This window comes from Vanellus vanellus, assembly GCF_965231255.1.
Source record: "Vanellus vanellus genome assembly, chromosome: 4".
Lineage (NCBI taxonomy): Eukaryota > Metazoa > Chordata > Aves > Charadriiformes > Charadriidae > Vanellus > Vanellus vanellus.
This window is the reverse complement of record NC_138909.1, coordinates 53,313,019-53,330,599: the sequence shown is the minus strand read 5'-3', so window position 1 is coordinate 53,330,599 and position 17,581 is coordinate 53,313,019. Positions and strand designations below refer to the sequence as shown.

General features: G+C 38.8%; 1 protein-coding gene across 1 annotated transcript in view; it reads right to left on the bottom strand.

The window, feature by feature from the left end:
• The window catches only part of CFAP99 (cilia and flagella associated protein 99), a gene marked incomplete at its 3' end in the record, with an annotated part of 63,118 nt that overhangs the window by 31,550 nt on the left and 13,987 nt on the right, over positions 1–17,581 (bottom strand). The window contains exons 4-6 of the mRNA XM_082483088.1: positions 8,664–8,776; positions 6,352–6,526; positions 1,232–1,312 (exon numbers count right to left, since the gene is read on the bottom strand). Coding sequence (XP_082339214.1) covers positions 1,232–1,312; positions 6,352–6,526; positions 8,664–8,776 — 369 coding nt within the window. The remainder of the gene's footprint in view (positions 1–1,231; positions 1,313–6,351; positions 6,527–8,663; positions 8,777–17,581) is intronic.

The following is a 17,581-nucleotide window of genomic DNA, read 5'->3' as shown; positions in this document are numbered from 1 at the left end:
TTGACAATATACGCACTGTGATATCTTGCTTTTCCTCCCCAGTTTTTCTAGGAAGTTTGTACGTACAAATAAGCACACAGACAAATAGGCATGTGCTTTCTCCACAATATGGAAATAATAAAATAATAAAATAATAATGTTGTATTGTTTTATAATTAAATACCAACCATAGGTAATGTGATGGGCCAGCAAAAGGAATGAAAAGTTTTCTCTCTAGAATCTATCACATGTTAAAGTATTTACTATAGTTAAGGAAAAGAATCCAATGTGCCTTTCACAAGGACATGAGGAAAGCCCAGAACAGTGATAAATGGACTTGTACTGGCTGGCTAGTGAAAACTAGAGTAAGGCATTTTCAGAATGGGGGTGGGAGAGTACAGATAAAAAGGAGTCAAATGGCATGCCTTTTATTGAGCTTATACCGTTATTCGATTTGGTATGGTGATTGCAGCATGGGGAGGAAGAAAGAAAGTGGAAACTGACATTTAATTAATTCCCTTCCAAGGTGAAGACAACAACAATCTGCTTTAACTATGATAGGAGCTAACTCATTGAACAGGATTCATATCAAAGATCGGATCAAATAACTAGATCTGTTTCTTTGGTCTCCCAGGCCTTCCCTTCTCCTGCTCTCTTAACACACAGACCATGTACTCTGCTTCTTTACAAATCACGATCACTTCCCACTCTCTCAGCCTGCTGAAGGAAAGAGTATGGCTTCTGCACAAAAAAGAAGTCAGAATCTGCTGATATTTTAAAATAGTGGGTGATGGCATGTGGTTATTTATCAGTTACTGTAGAAAACAAACAAAAATATTGAACATGTTTTGTATTTTGAAGCCTTAATTATTAAGTCAATATCTTAAATATCCACATGTCCTGTGGGAGTAAAAGAGCCATCAAATTATTTGAAGCTCGTGAAGAGAACAAAGTAATCATGTTTCTGCTACCTTACATGGCTACTTGCATAATTTCTCACACAGTACTTGTATATTGAATAAAAGGTGGACCTTGTCCCAGACAATTAATAATAAAATAGGAAGATTGAAAAAGGGGTGATAGAACAGAATGGAGGATACAAACTCCATGTGTCTAGAGAAAGAGCCAGGAGCTATTAGGTGCAAAACCAAATATGTTTCAGATAAAGTTCTAAGACTTGTGAAAATGGAAAAGTATGGAAGAAACAGTTTAGAAGAAAGGAAAGACTAGAACAAGAACATAATACACTTACTTCAGCTTTTCTCCGATTCTTTGTTTTCATTTCCTCTAGTTGCTTTTTTTCCTTTGGAGGTTTGTAGGTGCTTGGAGGAACCTATATTAAAAGGCAATAATCGCCACGATATGGGGTATAAAACATTCTTGCAGAAAAAAAACACATTCACTTTTACTGTAGAACAGCTGCAGTTATTTTTTTAAATATTGATTCTTTTCTGTCAGTGTAGAAGACATGTACAGATTCCAATTAGCTAGGACTACCCAGGCTTTTCAGTCCTGTTCAATGTAGTATAACCCCTGGACAAAGACCAGAAAGAAAAATCTTAAACTAGTACAAGAGAGGCTAAAGAAAAAAATAAATTTCTATAGGCCCTATCAAGGGAAAAAGAATTTGCCAGAGCGGGAAGAGTTCTGTTTAGTATCTCATAAACTTCAGCTTCACAGCACTGACAGCCAGATAAGGCAGCTGAATAAAGTTAAGCTGTGGAGCTCTTTGGTACAGTGTGTGGTAGTACTACCAAGTTACAGAGACTCCAAAGAAGTCTAAGGAATAGAAATCCTTTGAAGTTTATTAAATACCCAGGAACTTCATTGTAACTGAGGAAGTCTTTGAGTTGAAATGGTGGGAGACTGAGAAGGCAGCTGGAGAAAGCAGCAGCTATGCTTGTCCGATCCCTGTAGTCTTCCTAGACATCTGTGTTTGGCCACTGCTGGAGAAAATACACTGGGCAAAATGGGCTTTTGCTGTGGTCTACTATGGCTGCCCTAATGCCCTTGTTAGGGAATACCATTGGAGGTGCAGCTTAAACGTTTGGAGGAAGAGGACTTAGAGGGCTCTCCTAGCATCAGTCAAAGACTTGGGAAAGCATTCACATGGCAGAAAGTGTTACAGATAAAATGACCAGGAAAAAGTTGTTGTCTGGCTGTCATATGGATCAATGGGAGACTAGGGACTGTATGGTTTTGAGTTAGGCTGAAACTTCCGGGAGGTTTCAATATTTGCTTGAGCAATAAATTTTGTCCAGAAGCAAACTCTGAAAAAAGATTGGATGTCCCCTTCCTATGTGGGTGAAATAGTCTGCCAGTTTACTGGACAACTGCTTGAATATTTATCTTGCTACAAATGTTGTAGCTCAATTAGAAGTTACAGAATTAATTCAAGAATTAATGGGAAAAATCTATAATCTGTATTGTACTGGAGGTCAGTTTAGGGAACATGGGGATCCCATCTGCTTTTACTGGACTATATAAAGATCTATGCTTTGAAAAACTCATGAATCCGATGTACTTTCCACTGCCTTTGCTATTTGACATCATTATCTACAGGCAAAACAAATGCACAAACAGAAGCAGCTAGCAATTAAATGCACAAGTGAGACTGCCCAAGTATTTTTGTGAGCTTTTAAGTGAAGTAGAACTGAAAGTATTTCCCAGCAGTATCTAAGAATTTTTATTATGCTTTTATGGATGGAGAAATTTAAGCCCAGGGGATTTGCAAAGGGTTGCACAGGCAGTGAGTATCAGTTTATTTCACTCTTCTTCCTAGTCATGTGCTTTACCTGCAAAACTGTACTCATCTGCCAGTGTAAACTGAAAATCTCTCCTCAGAAACTCTATGCTTATTCCAAGTAATTTAAGGAGGAGACTTTTCAATCAGCTCTGTTTCAAAAAAGATCTTAGCCTTGTAATTTAGACTTCAGATACCATGGTGATGAGTACCAATCAGACAGACAGATAGACAACACAGCACTTACCCAGTTGCCAGAAGAGGATGAATAAATCACTATAAGTAAATTGTAAATTCCAGCAATAGAGAGATCAAAAAGGCCAAACTGTACCTACTTAATCCTAATGTGAAAAAAGGGGGCTGGGAGTAAAAGACACCAGCCTTGCTTTTTCTCTCCAGCTTTCTGGATATCCTTTTACCAGAGTTTATTTAGGGATTAGGTATCACATGAATAATCACTTTCAACTTTGGTAGTCATCACTCTTCTATTTTTTTTAAAGTTACTGTCATAAGATGGACAAGGGCAAGCTAATGCAATGCTATTGTCTTAAGAGCTTCTATTTTCATGCACAAGATCATAAAGATAAATATATTGTTGGGTCTATATATTTGCAAAAAATAATCCTCTGTATTGGCCAAATGAATTCACCCATTTCATTATTTTAAACAATGAAGCAAAGCTCCACTCATAAAGCACAGCTGAAGTAATAAGGAAAATATCTAAAAAATACACTAAATTTGGCTGAATGGTGTTACAATAACATCTCAGTGTAGTTTTTTTAACTACATTATTGGTTTACAGAAAATCTAAAAATAAAAAAAAATCTTATTATTCTAGTACAGTTGTGATATCAAAAGAATGGATTTGTAACTCAAGGCGAAGATATCCAAGGAAGTTAGATGTGTCCAAATCATTTTGCATGTTATCAGGTTTAAGCACCTGTCTCCATTTGTTTCCTTTGCAAACCTTAAGCTAAAGCACTTGTTTTTCTTTGTAGAATTGTGTTTATGAATGTGTGTATGCATATGTGCATGCTTGTGTGTGCATTCATGTGCTTATGTGCAAAGGACAGTAGAGAGAAGAATTTATAAACTTTAGACCAAATATTTAGAGTGAAATGTTTCATTATTAAATTTCAAAATTAAAGTGTTTTTCCTTTTCACTTAGTGTCTCCCATTTCTGATGAATGTTTATGATGATGAATGATTATCCTAACCTTCTAGGCCTATGTTACTCCAATGAAACTTTCCAAGGTCAGTATAGATCACTAAGTAAGACAACTACCCTACCTTATGCAATAAGCCACATCTCCAGTCCTCTCCTGTGAAGGAAACATTGGTTCAGTGTACAGGACAACAGTACTATCCCAGCCTCTGAACTCAATGTATGGGATACATCTCATCTTACTTTGCATTTTATCTCTACTATAGAATATAATGCAACCTAGCAGAAAGAAATACCAAAAATAATAATCCTATAATCAGAATGAAATAACTTCACCATAGGAATTGCTCAAAATCCAGATGTCTCCATATGAATTCATAGAGTTGTTTTGAAGTCAAGCAGTAACTATGCCTGTTGTTATTGTGATCACAGTAGTCCCTGCTAATAAGCCACATGAGAAGTTCTTTGACAGATGCATGAGAACCACAAGAAAAAATTGATATCTTATAAAAAGAACAACTTTGTGAGATAATGGATGAGAATATTTCTGCAGCAGATGTAATCTGGAAAAGCTTTACTTCTGTGCATTCCTCTCAATTATATAAAACTCTCTACCATACAGTAGCCAAAACTATGGCCTGCTCTCACTTTACTAACTCTTTCTTGCCATCTGGGCTGTCTTTTCAGTCTCTTTTCATTTCGGGATCTAAAATGGTGATACTGGCAACAATATGGCAAATTAAAGTGAAGCCTAATTTGCTGAGATAGGTACAGAAATGAGCACAACATATGTCACTGTTATGCTAATGGTTTTAGATTCACACAAGCTTTTGTATTTGCAGACTTGGCCAGAATGTAAACCAAATTTAGTGTAATCCTAACAACACAAGTGAACTTCAGTAAATGCATCCACATTAAGGCAAATTTATTCTAACAGGGGCTGCACAGCATAAAGGTACTAAAATGACAGCAATATGACTCATTCCTATACTGATTAAGTAGTTATTAAATGCAGTTTTTCAGAGCCTGGTATTAAGCTGTTTCAATGTAAAATCCCATTAACTGTATAACACACAACCATTAAATTGCTCTGCCATCCTAAGATGTAAATGGTTTCTAAGAGCATTCAACACGTATTATTTAAAACTTGAAGTGCTAATACAAGGTGGCAGGTAATGCCCAAAACTATGACTTTCAAGCTCACTTCCCACTGCATTTAAATATAGATAATTTTGGAGTCTTTATTAAGTTAGTCATAGCAGCTTGATCCCAAATCCTGTTTGCCTTACCCTAGTAAGCTAACTTAAAACCAATCGTGTCTCCAATTTGTACCAGTGTAACTGAATTACAATCTTAGACAATGAGTAAAATAAAAGCATAGCATTTCAAAGATAAATCTAGTCTCATTTATACATAAGCAATAAATTTAAACTGAAAAAACGTAATTTTAGAGATTCACCATTAATACTAATAGAAAAGAATAAAATTCCACCCTCAAGGATGAGCTGCAAACCTAGAGTCCATCTCACCTCCAGTGAAATTGCTTTGCCATTTATTTTGGGCCCCTCACTACAAGAAGGACATTGAGGTGTTGGACCGTGTCCAGAGAAGGGCTACAAAGCTGGTGAAGGGTCTGGAGGACAGACTGAGAGGAGACCTTATTACCCTCTACAACTACCTGAAAGGAGGTTGTAGAGAGGTGGGGGCTGACCTCCATGGTGACAAGTGACAGGACGAGAGGAAATGGGTTCAAGTTATGTCAGGGGAGGTTTAGATTGGATATTAGGAAACATTTTTTCACTGAAAGGGTTATTAAACATTGGAATAGGCTGCCCAGGGAGGTGGTGGATTTGCCATCCCTGGAGGTGTTTAAAAAAGGGTACTTAGGGACGTGGTTTAGAAGTGGTTTTGTCAGGGTAGGTTAATGGTTGGACTTGATGATCTTAAAGGTCCCTTCCAACCTCAGCAATTCTATGATTCTATGACTCTGTGATTCTATGATTTTAATGAGAGTTCATCTACAAAAAATCTGTCTAAGTTTATAAAAATTTGTTATTTATATGTTTTTTTCTTACCTGCTTCAGTGCATTATCCAAAGCAAACATCTTACAAATCCAAGGACTACCAGAAACACTTGTATCAATGCTGTTATCAATTTGTACCCATTGTATAGTTCTACCTCCAAAAGTCACAAAACAACTACAGGAACCAACTTTTTCCCTTTCCTTTGTTTGGCTTACAGTTTGCTTACACAACATTCACTGAAATGAAAAGAATTAGTTTGGGGTTGTTTTTTAGAAATCTGACCTTCAGTAACACAGAATATTACAAAGATCCTTGTTGATCTGTCAAAGGTTGTAGATTTTCTACAATTATTTTGAAAGAGACTATTAACTCTCCTACCATGATTTTTTGTGCAAGCATGCATAAAACTTAGTATCTCTCAAAGCATAAAAAAACTCACAGGTGGCCTTTTTTCCAGTACTGGTATTGGCAGAGGTATAGGAATGGCACGTGGTTTGGGTACAGTCAAATTAAATTCCTTTGGCTGAGTGACCGTCGAAGTCTTCACAGTGGCAGTACGATTACTTAATTTATCTGTGAGCTGTTCAATCAGTTGCTGTACTTTTGGCTGCCATCTTCAAATAAAAACAGGTTTCCAATTTAATTTCATTTTTTTATTTCATACAAACTTACACACAATATATGGGGTTGGCATTGGTGCAAATTCTGTAATGCTTTCAGCCATTCAATTTTAATAAAATTGACCTATGTATTTGTACTCATGATTTAGTTGGACTGGGTACTTCACCTCTTGATAGACTCAAGCCCATTCCACCTACTAGTGGTGAAATAGCCACAGTTTTTACTGAATAAGCAACTATGTGTCCAGTTTGTTTCCCAGCAGCATCAGACTGACTCAAAAAAGCAGCTGTCATAAGCTAAGGACACACTTAACATGCTTAGATGAAGAGACTGAACAAACAGTGGTCTCAGTATTGCCACTTTTACCAACTGACAGAGCACACATAAATCAATCTCATAGCACAGGCAGTTCTAATAAGATCTAAGGAGTCTGGTGAATTAGCAAATGAACCCTCAATGAACCCTGTGGGGCAGTCAAGATAATTTTGATTTCTCTGTGTTTGGATTTTGGCTTGTGTGAAGGTTCAGACTTCTTCCAAGGAATGACAGGAAGGTGCAGAATTCAACATAAGACACAAGCAAGTTATCACAGGGCTAATTATGGTGACAGCTTCATGTCAGTTATTCCTCCCCTAGATGTGTTCTATCCTTAAGTATCACACATGCTTTCCCAGAACTTAAAAAGCAGCCGACAATGCAAATTTACAGTAACTTGTTTATGTGACTGTTACCTTAGCTAGTACTGTCATCATGGGATGAGGCTTGCAAGTAACTTCTGCAAGTAATGCAGCTCCATTAAAATAAATAGGACTCTTTATATTAACCTCATTGACATTAGAAAGAGAAATACTAAGATGCATTTAAAAGAACTGAAGCATCTGAACTGATTAAACTGATCAATGCATCCTCAGCCCCTTGAAGGAAGTTTCGAACCCAGTAACAAAATATGGTCTTCAACAGTCTTATATAACTTACATTTACTACTTCTAGGCAAAACATGTGTTTGTTACGTGGAATGTAATTGACTGTGAAGGACAGCTCCAATAAGCTTAGTGTTAATGAAACAAACAATAGATTAAGCATCTGCTTACACCTATACGAACATATAAAAAGTGTGTGGATATGTGTATATATCTGTATCAATATGTCTCTATCTGTATCTTTATACTGTTGTAAGCATATGTTAGAATTACTACAGTGGAATATAGCGAGTCAAATTCTGACTTCAAATATATCCCTGCAGTTCCTGTAGAACTGAGTGGAATTTGGAGTATTGCAAGCCAAATCTATACTCTATATTTGCAAATTTAGCATGATCTACATTGTATGAAATAATACATTCTACTGACTTTGATATGACAGTTCAACTAGATGCAAACTTTTTCAGCTGACATTGTTTGTAACATATTTTTGTCTAACAGTGTTTGCTGTCATCTGGGTTAATCTATACTGCAGTGAGGAGGATGTGTGATTGCAGCCACACAGATGTACCAATGTTATCTGTCCTGGGTAAAAATGACAGTGAAAAAGTGACACAAAAGGCTGCAGAGCTACTGTTTCTCAACATGAAATTTTTCCAGTTTGGCAAGGGTAGTCATGCTACTGTATCAGCACCTAACAAAGGAGTGGACACACCTGGCACCTCAGAGCATTTAAACTGTTAAATGATGGTGCAATTGTGTAAAAAATAATTATTTTTAAAGTCTTGTTTACATGCTTATGGGATTTGCATTGACCATTGACATAACAAGTCTGTGCATAAAGGCAAACTCAGGAAGTCAAACATCTTTTTTCATATGCTTAATGTCATACAGATGTTGAATTGACTTATGAGGCATGAATCTAATGCTATAAGACAATTTTAACCTTCTAATTTTTTTTTAGGAGTATGATCTTTGATCTATTCAGGGACACTGAGAAACAAATGTACAACAGCTGTGAAAGGACTTTTCTATCAGAGAACCTTGCCTCTGGGTAAGTAAAAGGGATTCCTATAGTCTCACGAAGAGAAGAAGGGTTCCGAGTGACTTCAATAGGAGAAACACTTGAACAGCAAATTGAACTTTCAGGGGAAGCTTTCCCCAGCTTTTAAACTTCGAGGTGGCAACACGCTACTTAACTACCGCTTACCTTAGCAGTGGATCAATCCAGTTCTCTTTTACATACAGTGAATCATAGAACTGACTCCATTCGTCTTTTATCCATGTGTTCAAATACAAGGCATTGAAGAAGAATCTAAGAAACTAATAATAAGTGATTTCTTTTAAATATGAATACTGAAGGTATGGTGTATATAAGACTACAAAGAGAGTCTTTTACTACAAACACAGCCAAAGAACTTGCTTGTATTTTACCCTGTAATTATAATCATAGGTGCTTGATATTTATAAGTTCTTCTTAGTTCTGTTAGGACAGCCCCATGTCTTTTAGCCCTATTTTGTGAAACACTAATAGATACTAAAATATTTTTAGTGGCCTAAAAAAAAATATAGGGGCTGCAACATGGGGATGTGTTGATGCATCTTTAATTTGCTTCTAACATTGTGAAACAAATGTTTTTATTCAAAATTAAAGTAAGTACTATTGCAATACACTGATTTTAGTATAATTATACAACAGAATTTCAGAGTCTAATATATCCACAATCAACTCCTGATTATCTATAGCTAGATAATTCATGGTGCCCAGAAACATCTCAGGCCTGACACTGCACCTGAATTACTGAAGTTCTTTTCAACTCCCTGGGAACTGGGCAGGGAGAACTGCTTAGAACTGTAGTAACTGCTATACAATATGATTTCTCCTTTTACTGAAATATAATTAATTGGCATATTCCCAATTAACTAGAAGGCTGAAATTCGGCACACTTACACATTGTAGGGCTCTACATGCTGGAGAAATGGCAACTAACATTTGAACTTTTGTTTCCCTCTGGAGTTCACCAGAAGGTCAAGTGCCTTTCTTTAAAACTTGAACTACTCAAATGGCCTTTTGAAAAAGACTCTTGAAAAATGGCACTCAGATTCAGCATGTATCATTTACAGCAATATAAATTCCAAACTTGAACCTGAACTTTTTCATTAAAATTCTTGGAAATGAAAGTACAAGCAAGTATCATGCTGAAATAATCCAAATAATAGAAAAAAGCACACTAAATAATATAGACATTATGAAACATACTGGCAAGCAGTGTCACTTGAGAAGCTTCGTATGGAGAACTGCAGAGCTTATTAGTTCAGACTTGGCATTAGCCCTGTCTTGGATTGGTTTCCACAGAGCCATATAGGTCTTTGTACTGAGTTTTTAGTTCTGGAGGACTACCGAGGAGCTTCTTAATTCACATGTGGCACCAGGCCCAAGGAGGCTCAGAGGTTTGCGAATAATTCAGCTATAAACAATTCAGATTTGACTCAAAATGTTTGCTGCAGATGTTTGACAGGTGTGGAAGTCTGCTACTTGAAATCTATACTCTTCATGTGACCATTTCCAAGGAATTAATCTGTAAATTTAGTCTTATTGTCAACTATTGTGCTTTTGGTAGAGTCAAAAGACTGATCAACAACTGAACAACTAAATTAATATTACCCTCTTGGATTCCAATTCTTGTATAGAAACTACTGCTCTTCCACAAAATTGCAGATGCTGGCATATCGACACACCATCCAAAAGAAGATATTTCATCTCCAAAAGCATGACTATAAACTAAGTTTTGAATTGTGAAGAAGTTGGTTTTTTGGTGCTTCCAGATTCAGTGGAGTTTACTAACTATAATAAGAGAAGAGATGCATTTCATCCCATTGGTCTAGAAACTCATTCATTCTCCTTATGGAGAATCTTTCTGTGTAGTACATGCATGTTGGATTACATTTTTCACTTAACATAGTTATTTGTGCTGATGCAATGTATAAATAAAATAATAGAAGTCTAGGCAGAGTTCATACTCTCCAACAGAACTGATGCACTCTATATACACTACTACCAGTTATTGTAACGAAATTTTACGTCCAGGTATCCCAGCTGTATATATGATTACAGACCTAGAGAACATGTTCCCTGCCAAACTAGTCTTCTTACCTTATGGAAAGTCCAGACTATACAAAAACTTTATACAAAATGTGTTTTTAAACCCATGTAAGCAAGTGTGTATACAGGGGTGGAATGAACATGAACTGATATACTTAAAATGAGGCAGACCTCGAGGGGTGAAGCTAGTTTCAAATTTCTGGGTATTTAGAGAACTCTCAGAAGTTGATATAGAAATACTGCAGGTGGTGATTTGTAAATCCTCCAGTCTTCTTTCATGAGCTTTCATTAAGCTGAACTACTCCTCCCTCTCTTTGTCCTCAGTATTCCTCTTTTATAGCCTAGTCCATCCTCACAGGCTTCAATTAGTTGTCTGCTACATTGCCACATGAAACTAAGCCTCTGAACTGTTGTTTCAGCTCTCCCTGCCTGATGTTCTCCATCCAGGTCTTCTAAATATTTGCTGTAACTATCTTTTACAAAGTACTTGCGACTCAACTACCTCTTCAAGGCAGATGAAACGATAATAAAGACACACAGTTAGTGATTTCTAGCTGTTATATTTAACAGATGTCTATTATCCCTTGAGGCCTCCTTCTGCAACACCAGTTATGTACTCGTTATTGACATTTCACACTTTATTAAGACAAATGGGTAATTATGTCATCGATAAATGCTATGAGGTACTCCTACAAGGTACAGAGAATGGTTAACTGTGTAACCGGATATCAATACAGGTATCAGTATCAGTTTATGGCCTTTGGAAGAAAAGGTAGGCCACTCATGAGGATTACAAAGTTGTTGTGAGGCTACGTAGTGAGAAAATTAGAAAGGCCAAAGCCCAACTAGAACTTAATCTGGCTTTTGCTGCTGAGGACAATAAAAAATGTTTCTATAAATACATTAGCAATAAAAGGAGGACTAAGGATAATCTCCATCCTTTATTAGATGGGGGCTAAAACACAGTGACCAAGGATGAAAAAAGGCAGAGGTACTTAATGTCTTCTTTGCCTCAGTCTTTAGTAGTATGACCCATTGTTCCCTGAGTACCCAGCCCCCTGAGCTGGAAGACAGGGACAGGGAGCAGAATGAGGCCCCCATAATCTATGGGGAAATGGTGAGTGACCCATTACACCACTTAGACACACACAAGTCTATGGGACTGGATGGGATCCACTCAAGGGAACTGAGGGAGCTGGCGGAAGTGCTCACCAAGCCACTTTCCATCATTTGTCAGCAGTCCTGGCTAACCGGGGAGGTCCCAGTTGACTGAAAGTTAGCAAATGTGATGTCCTTCTACAAAAAGGGTGAGAAGGAGGATCCAGGGAACTACAGGCCTGTCAGTCTGACCTGGGTGCCTGGGAAGGTTATGGAACAGATATGGGCTAGATGAGGTGACAGTGAGGTGGATTGAGAGTTGGCTGCGGGACAGGACTCAGAGGGTTGTGATCAGCGGCACAGAGTCTAGTTGGAGGCCTGTAACCAGTGGTGTCCCCCAGGGGTCAATACTTGGTCCTATTTTGTTTAATATATTCATTAATGACCTGGATGAGGGGACAGAGTGTATCCTCAGCAAGTTTGCTGATGATACCAAACTGGGTGGGGTGGCTGACACCCCAGAGGGCCGTGCTGCCATCCAGCGTGACCTGGACAGGCTGGAGAGCTGGGCAGAGAAGAACCTAATGAGGTTCAACAAAACCAAGTGCAAGGTCCTGCACCTGGGGAGGAAGAATGCTAGGCACCAGTACAGGTTAGGGGCTGACCTGCTGGGAGATAGCTTGGAGGAGAAGGATCTGGGGGTTGTGGTAGACAGTAAATTATCCATGGCCCAGCAATGTGCCCTTGTCGCCAAAAAGGCCAATGGAATCCTGGGCTGCATAGGGAAGAGTGTGGCCAGTAGGTCGAGGGAGGTCATTCTCCCCCTCTACTCGGCACTGGTGAGGCCACAACTGGAATACTGTGTCCAGTTTTGGGCTCCCCAGTTCAAGAGGGACAGGGAACTGCTGGAGCGAGTCCAGCGAAGGGCAACTAAGATGATTAAGGGCTTGGAGCACCTCCCTTATGAGGAAAGGCTGAGAGAGCTGGGACTCTTTAGCCTGGAGAAGAGAAGGCTGAGGGGAGACCTTATTATGGCGTACAAGTATCTAAAGGGTGGGTTGAAGAAGGATGGAGCCAGGCTCTTTTCATTGGTTCCAAGTGACAGGACGAGGGGCAATGGGCACAAGTTAGAACACAGGAAGTTCCGTTCAAATACACGGAAACAGTTCTTTACGGTGAGGGTGACAGAGCACTGGAACAGGCTGCCCAGGGAGGTTGTGGAGTCCCCTTCCCTGGAGATTTTCAAGACCCGCCTGGATGCAGTCCTGAGTAATGTGCTCTAGGCAATCCTGCTTTAGCAGGAGAGTTGGACTAGATGATCTCTAGAGGTCCCTTCCAACTCTGATAATTCTGTGATTCTGTGATTCTGTATTACCTCACAAGATCATCTTGAGTGCCATTATGTGGCACGTACAGGACAACCACGCAATCAGACCCCGTCAGCATGGGTTCATGAAAGGCAGGTCATGCTTGACAAACCTGATCTCCTTCTATGATATGATGACACGCTTAGTGGATGAAGGAAAGGCTGTGGATGTTGTTTACCTCGACTTTAGTAAAGCCTTTGACACTGTTTCCCACAGTGTTCTCCTAGTAAAACTGGCTGGCAGGGCCCAAAGAGTTGTGGTGAAAGGAGTTAAATCCAGTTGGTGGCTGGTCACAACTGGTGTTCCCCGGGGTTCAGTACTGGGGCCAGTTCTTTTTAATATCTTTATCAATGACCTGGACGGGAGGACCAAGTGCACCCTCAGTAAGTTTGCAGATGACACCAAGTTGCGCAGGAGTGTTGATCTGCTTGAGGGTAGGATGGCTCTACAGAGGGATCTGGACAGGCTGGATTGATGGGCTGAAGCCAAGGGTATGAGGTTCAACAGGACCAAGTGCTTGGTCCTGCACTTGGGTCACAACTACCCCATGCAATGCTACAGACTTGGGAAAGAGTTTCTGGAAAGCTGCCTAGGAGAAAAGGATCTGGGTGGTCTTGGTCAGCAGCTGGCTGAATATGAGCCAGCAGTGTGCCCAGGTGGCCAAGAAGGCCAACAGCATCTTGGCCTGTATCAGGAATAGTGTGGTGATTAGGACTAGGGAAGTGATTGTCCCCCTGTACTCGGCACTGGTGGGACCCCATCTCAAATACTGTGTTCAGTTTTGGGCCCCTCACTATGACAAAGACATTGAGGTGCTGGAGCACATCCGAAGAAGAGCAACAAAGCTGGTGAGGGGTCTAGAGCACAAGTCTTACAAAGAGGGGCTGAGGGAACTGGGTTTGTTCAGTCTGGAGAAAAGGAGGCTGAGGGGAGGCCTTATCACTCTCTACAACTACCTGAAAGAAGGTTGTAGCAAAGGGGGGGTTGTTCTCTTTTCTCAAGTAACAAGTGACAGGACAAGAGGAAATGGCCTCATGTTGCACCAGGGGAGGTTTAGGATGGATATTAGGAAAAATTTATCCATTGAAAGTGTTATCAAACATTGGAACAGGCTGCCCAGGGAAGTGGTTTAGTCGCCATCCCTGGAGGTATTTAAAAGACAGGCAGACGTGGTGCTGAGGTGGTGGTTTTGGCAGTGTTAGGTTAATGTTTGGACTCGATGATCTTAAAGGTCCCTTCCAACCTAGACGATTCTATGGTTCTATGATTCTAATACTGTGATATATATATTAGTACTGTTTTAGTTGTCACAGTCCCCAGAGAAATGCTACGATAAGGATATGCCCCAATATGCATCATGCTAGATAAGGCTTTGAACGCTGCTCTGGAATGGTTATCCAAGCAATGCAGAGATTGCAAATGGCAATGCAGAATTACCAGGCATCATTTCTGACCAGAGTTTGCCTGGGCCAAAGCCCCCAGTCTTGGTTTTGATAATCATATCACAGATGGTGAATGTGGGCAGAATATGACCCATGAAGCCCTAGCAAATTTCATTTCTTAACAATAGAAACCTTTGCATTTTGTGAACTGAATTGCTACAAGAAATCCCTTATATTTCTGTTTTGGTTTTGGCCACATGTGGCACAGGTGGCAATCCCAGTATCAGCAGTCTTTGCTTTTATAGCAGCAAAATGCAGTTTGAAGTTCTCACAGATTTCTGTTTGGTTTTTACCAGTATCTCTCTTCTTAGAGAAGTCATTTTGGTAACGGCATTATTCTGCTTACTATTCTGCCTTGAATGTTCCAAGAGTTCCTGCTCACAGAGCAGGATAACTGAGATTCATTTCCCTTCTAGAAGTGGTGGAATTATATCAGAAATGAATTGTACCCATTTTTACTATTTTAATGTACTCTGGCTGTAGTAGGACAAGTGTGTATAATTAAAGACTGGTTTGTAATGCATTTTTACAAGTGGGCTGAATTAATACCTTGCTTTTGAGAATTTGAACATGCCCTGCTAATATTCTTAATGGATTTTTACACAGTAGGAATGTACAGGTTTCTAAAAAGCAAATAAAAAATGGGAAGTTTCCTCATCTAGTATCATCTTTACATCCATGTAGTCATTTGCAGAGCTGAAATCCTTATATTCACAACAAAAGCTTTTGACTCTTGAGTTAAGGAAGTAACTGCAAGGAACAGCAGGTTCTATTTCTCCATACAGATCAGCCACTACCTGGGAATGCTGTTATTTTGGCTATATACACCCACAGCTATTTGCTGCAGTAGCAAAGGCAATCAAGGAGGTTGCTGTCCAGTACTCTCTTCATCTGCTGATTCTTTCCCTTTTATTGTAGGTTAGTTCTTCAGCTATGCAAGCTCAACCACCTGTAAGATTGTACCTTTCAAGTGCAACAGAGAAATGAAGAGGAAGGCAAGAAGCTCTTAAAAAGGATCTCCTATGAAGAAACTGTAATGGGCAACTCTATTTTGAGGATCCTGAGGTAAAGGTGTAGAGAAAAGTGTCCTAGCATGGTCTCAGGTCCTTCTGCCATTGCATGACCCAGCTCGGATTTTTTTACCCCCATGTCTACCATGAGGCTGAACTTGTCCTACTTATAACTGATCTTGTCCTACTATTCCTACCTCATCATAATACCAATTATATTACTCAGTTCTTACATAGTGATTTTCCTTTGCAGATCTCAGAAGTTCTTTATAAAGGCCTTCACTGCTGTTAGAAGCAATCAGAACAGAAACAGAACAAAACAGATTCTTGAATGCTAGAAACAAAATCCTAGTTATTTTGCATTTTTATTACAAGGCAATTATGAAATTATAAAGCTGTTTACTTCAACTATTCATTTCAACAGTGTATTTTCTCAAACATAGATAACCTTAAATTTTACAGCAAATATAAAAGAATAACATGTATGAATAATACAACAGAAAAATAGGCTTGAGCTAGCAATGCATAGCTAAGTTCTTAGAAGAACAATCACACTAAAGTTACAAAATAGGGCTTTATCCTATTCTGTAATTATTCAACCATAACGAATTTTTGCATGCATTATTACAGAATGAGATCTTATGATTTTCTGTTGAAGCAGAGGAACATATGTTAGTGAGGTAGCATTATTATTCTGCCTGGATATTCTGCCTAAATGAAAACATTTGAACATGCATCAATCATAGGGAAACACTGTGGCTTTGATTTGAATGGATTCTGTCATGCAGTCCCTTAAGAGAGGTCTACTCACACAAGTTGATCTCATTCAACTGAATAGTCCATTTAATTTCATGAAGACTACTCATTTGAGTAAGGTTTATCCACGTGATTAAGAAAATACCATTCAGCCTATGATGTGCAGAAAAATATATTTTTTAATTAAAGTAAATCTATTCTAAGTAAATATATGTGAAAAATTTTTCTGCGTCTCGTCTGAACTCAGACACAATAGTCACCAGGCAAAATCTACAGGTCAGCATCCTGAAGGAGAATCCCAAATTTCTGACAACTTCTGTTGCTAAGGCTGCAGATCTGCCTTCTGCTGTTTTTGTCTCTGTTGCTGGGGGGACCAAATGCTGCTTCTAAATCCTCTGCTGCAGGTGCATTAATATAATCTAGCATCACTTTGGAGACAAAGAACCTCTTCTAATGCAAGAGAAGAAACCCTAGGTACCATGGTGATGAGGATCTGATAAGATACTTTAGCAAACAAAGTTACATCTACAGGGAAAAAGTAGCAGGTGCAGACCATTGCATAACGCAGCACTTCGGTATCAGAAAAGAATTATTCTAGACAAGGAAGGAGAAATTATCTGAAATAGAACATCAGGGCACTGACATTTAAGCCATGTAAAGCTAGGTGAATGGAATCAACAAGAGATAACAGGCATGAAGTGGGAAAATTGTGTTGCTAGCTGAATGAGCTCAAGATACATCCAATCCAGTGGCTTGTGTCTAAGACGTTTACCAAAGAAGGGGCTGGGAGAGCATTTTAGACAGAGTGATTTGTCTGTCTACCAGATTATGATAATTCTTCAAGCCACTTCTCTTGTTCTTTCTAACAGTTAATGAAATACATTATTTTTTCTCTGAATGGAATTAATAAAAACCATTCCATCGTAAGCCCACCCAAAACAAAGTGAAAAGCATGTTTCTAAAAATGTTATGCAGACAAACTAACCTACTCTCTCCCTATATATTGCAAAGCAAGTGTACTCATTAAAGAGACACTGGCATCCACGTGAACATTAAAAGTAATCAGTATAAGGATAAACCTTAGCCTTTTGAGTATTAATTGTTAAAATTTGTCTATCATCTCTTAAATTCCACATTTGTTATTCAAACACTGTGTTTGGACTGTGCTTTGAAATATTTGATTAATCAAAGTTGACATATGCTGTGTCACCAGTAATGTAATTTTTAGCCTATTTACCTAAGAAAACAGGGCTTATGAGAAAGCATTGCCACTCAGTTTATCCCTCTCCCCCTCTTTACAACATAGCTTTTAACATAATCACCACTTTCAACCATTTTGAAAGAGAAGCAGA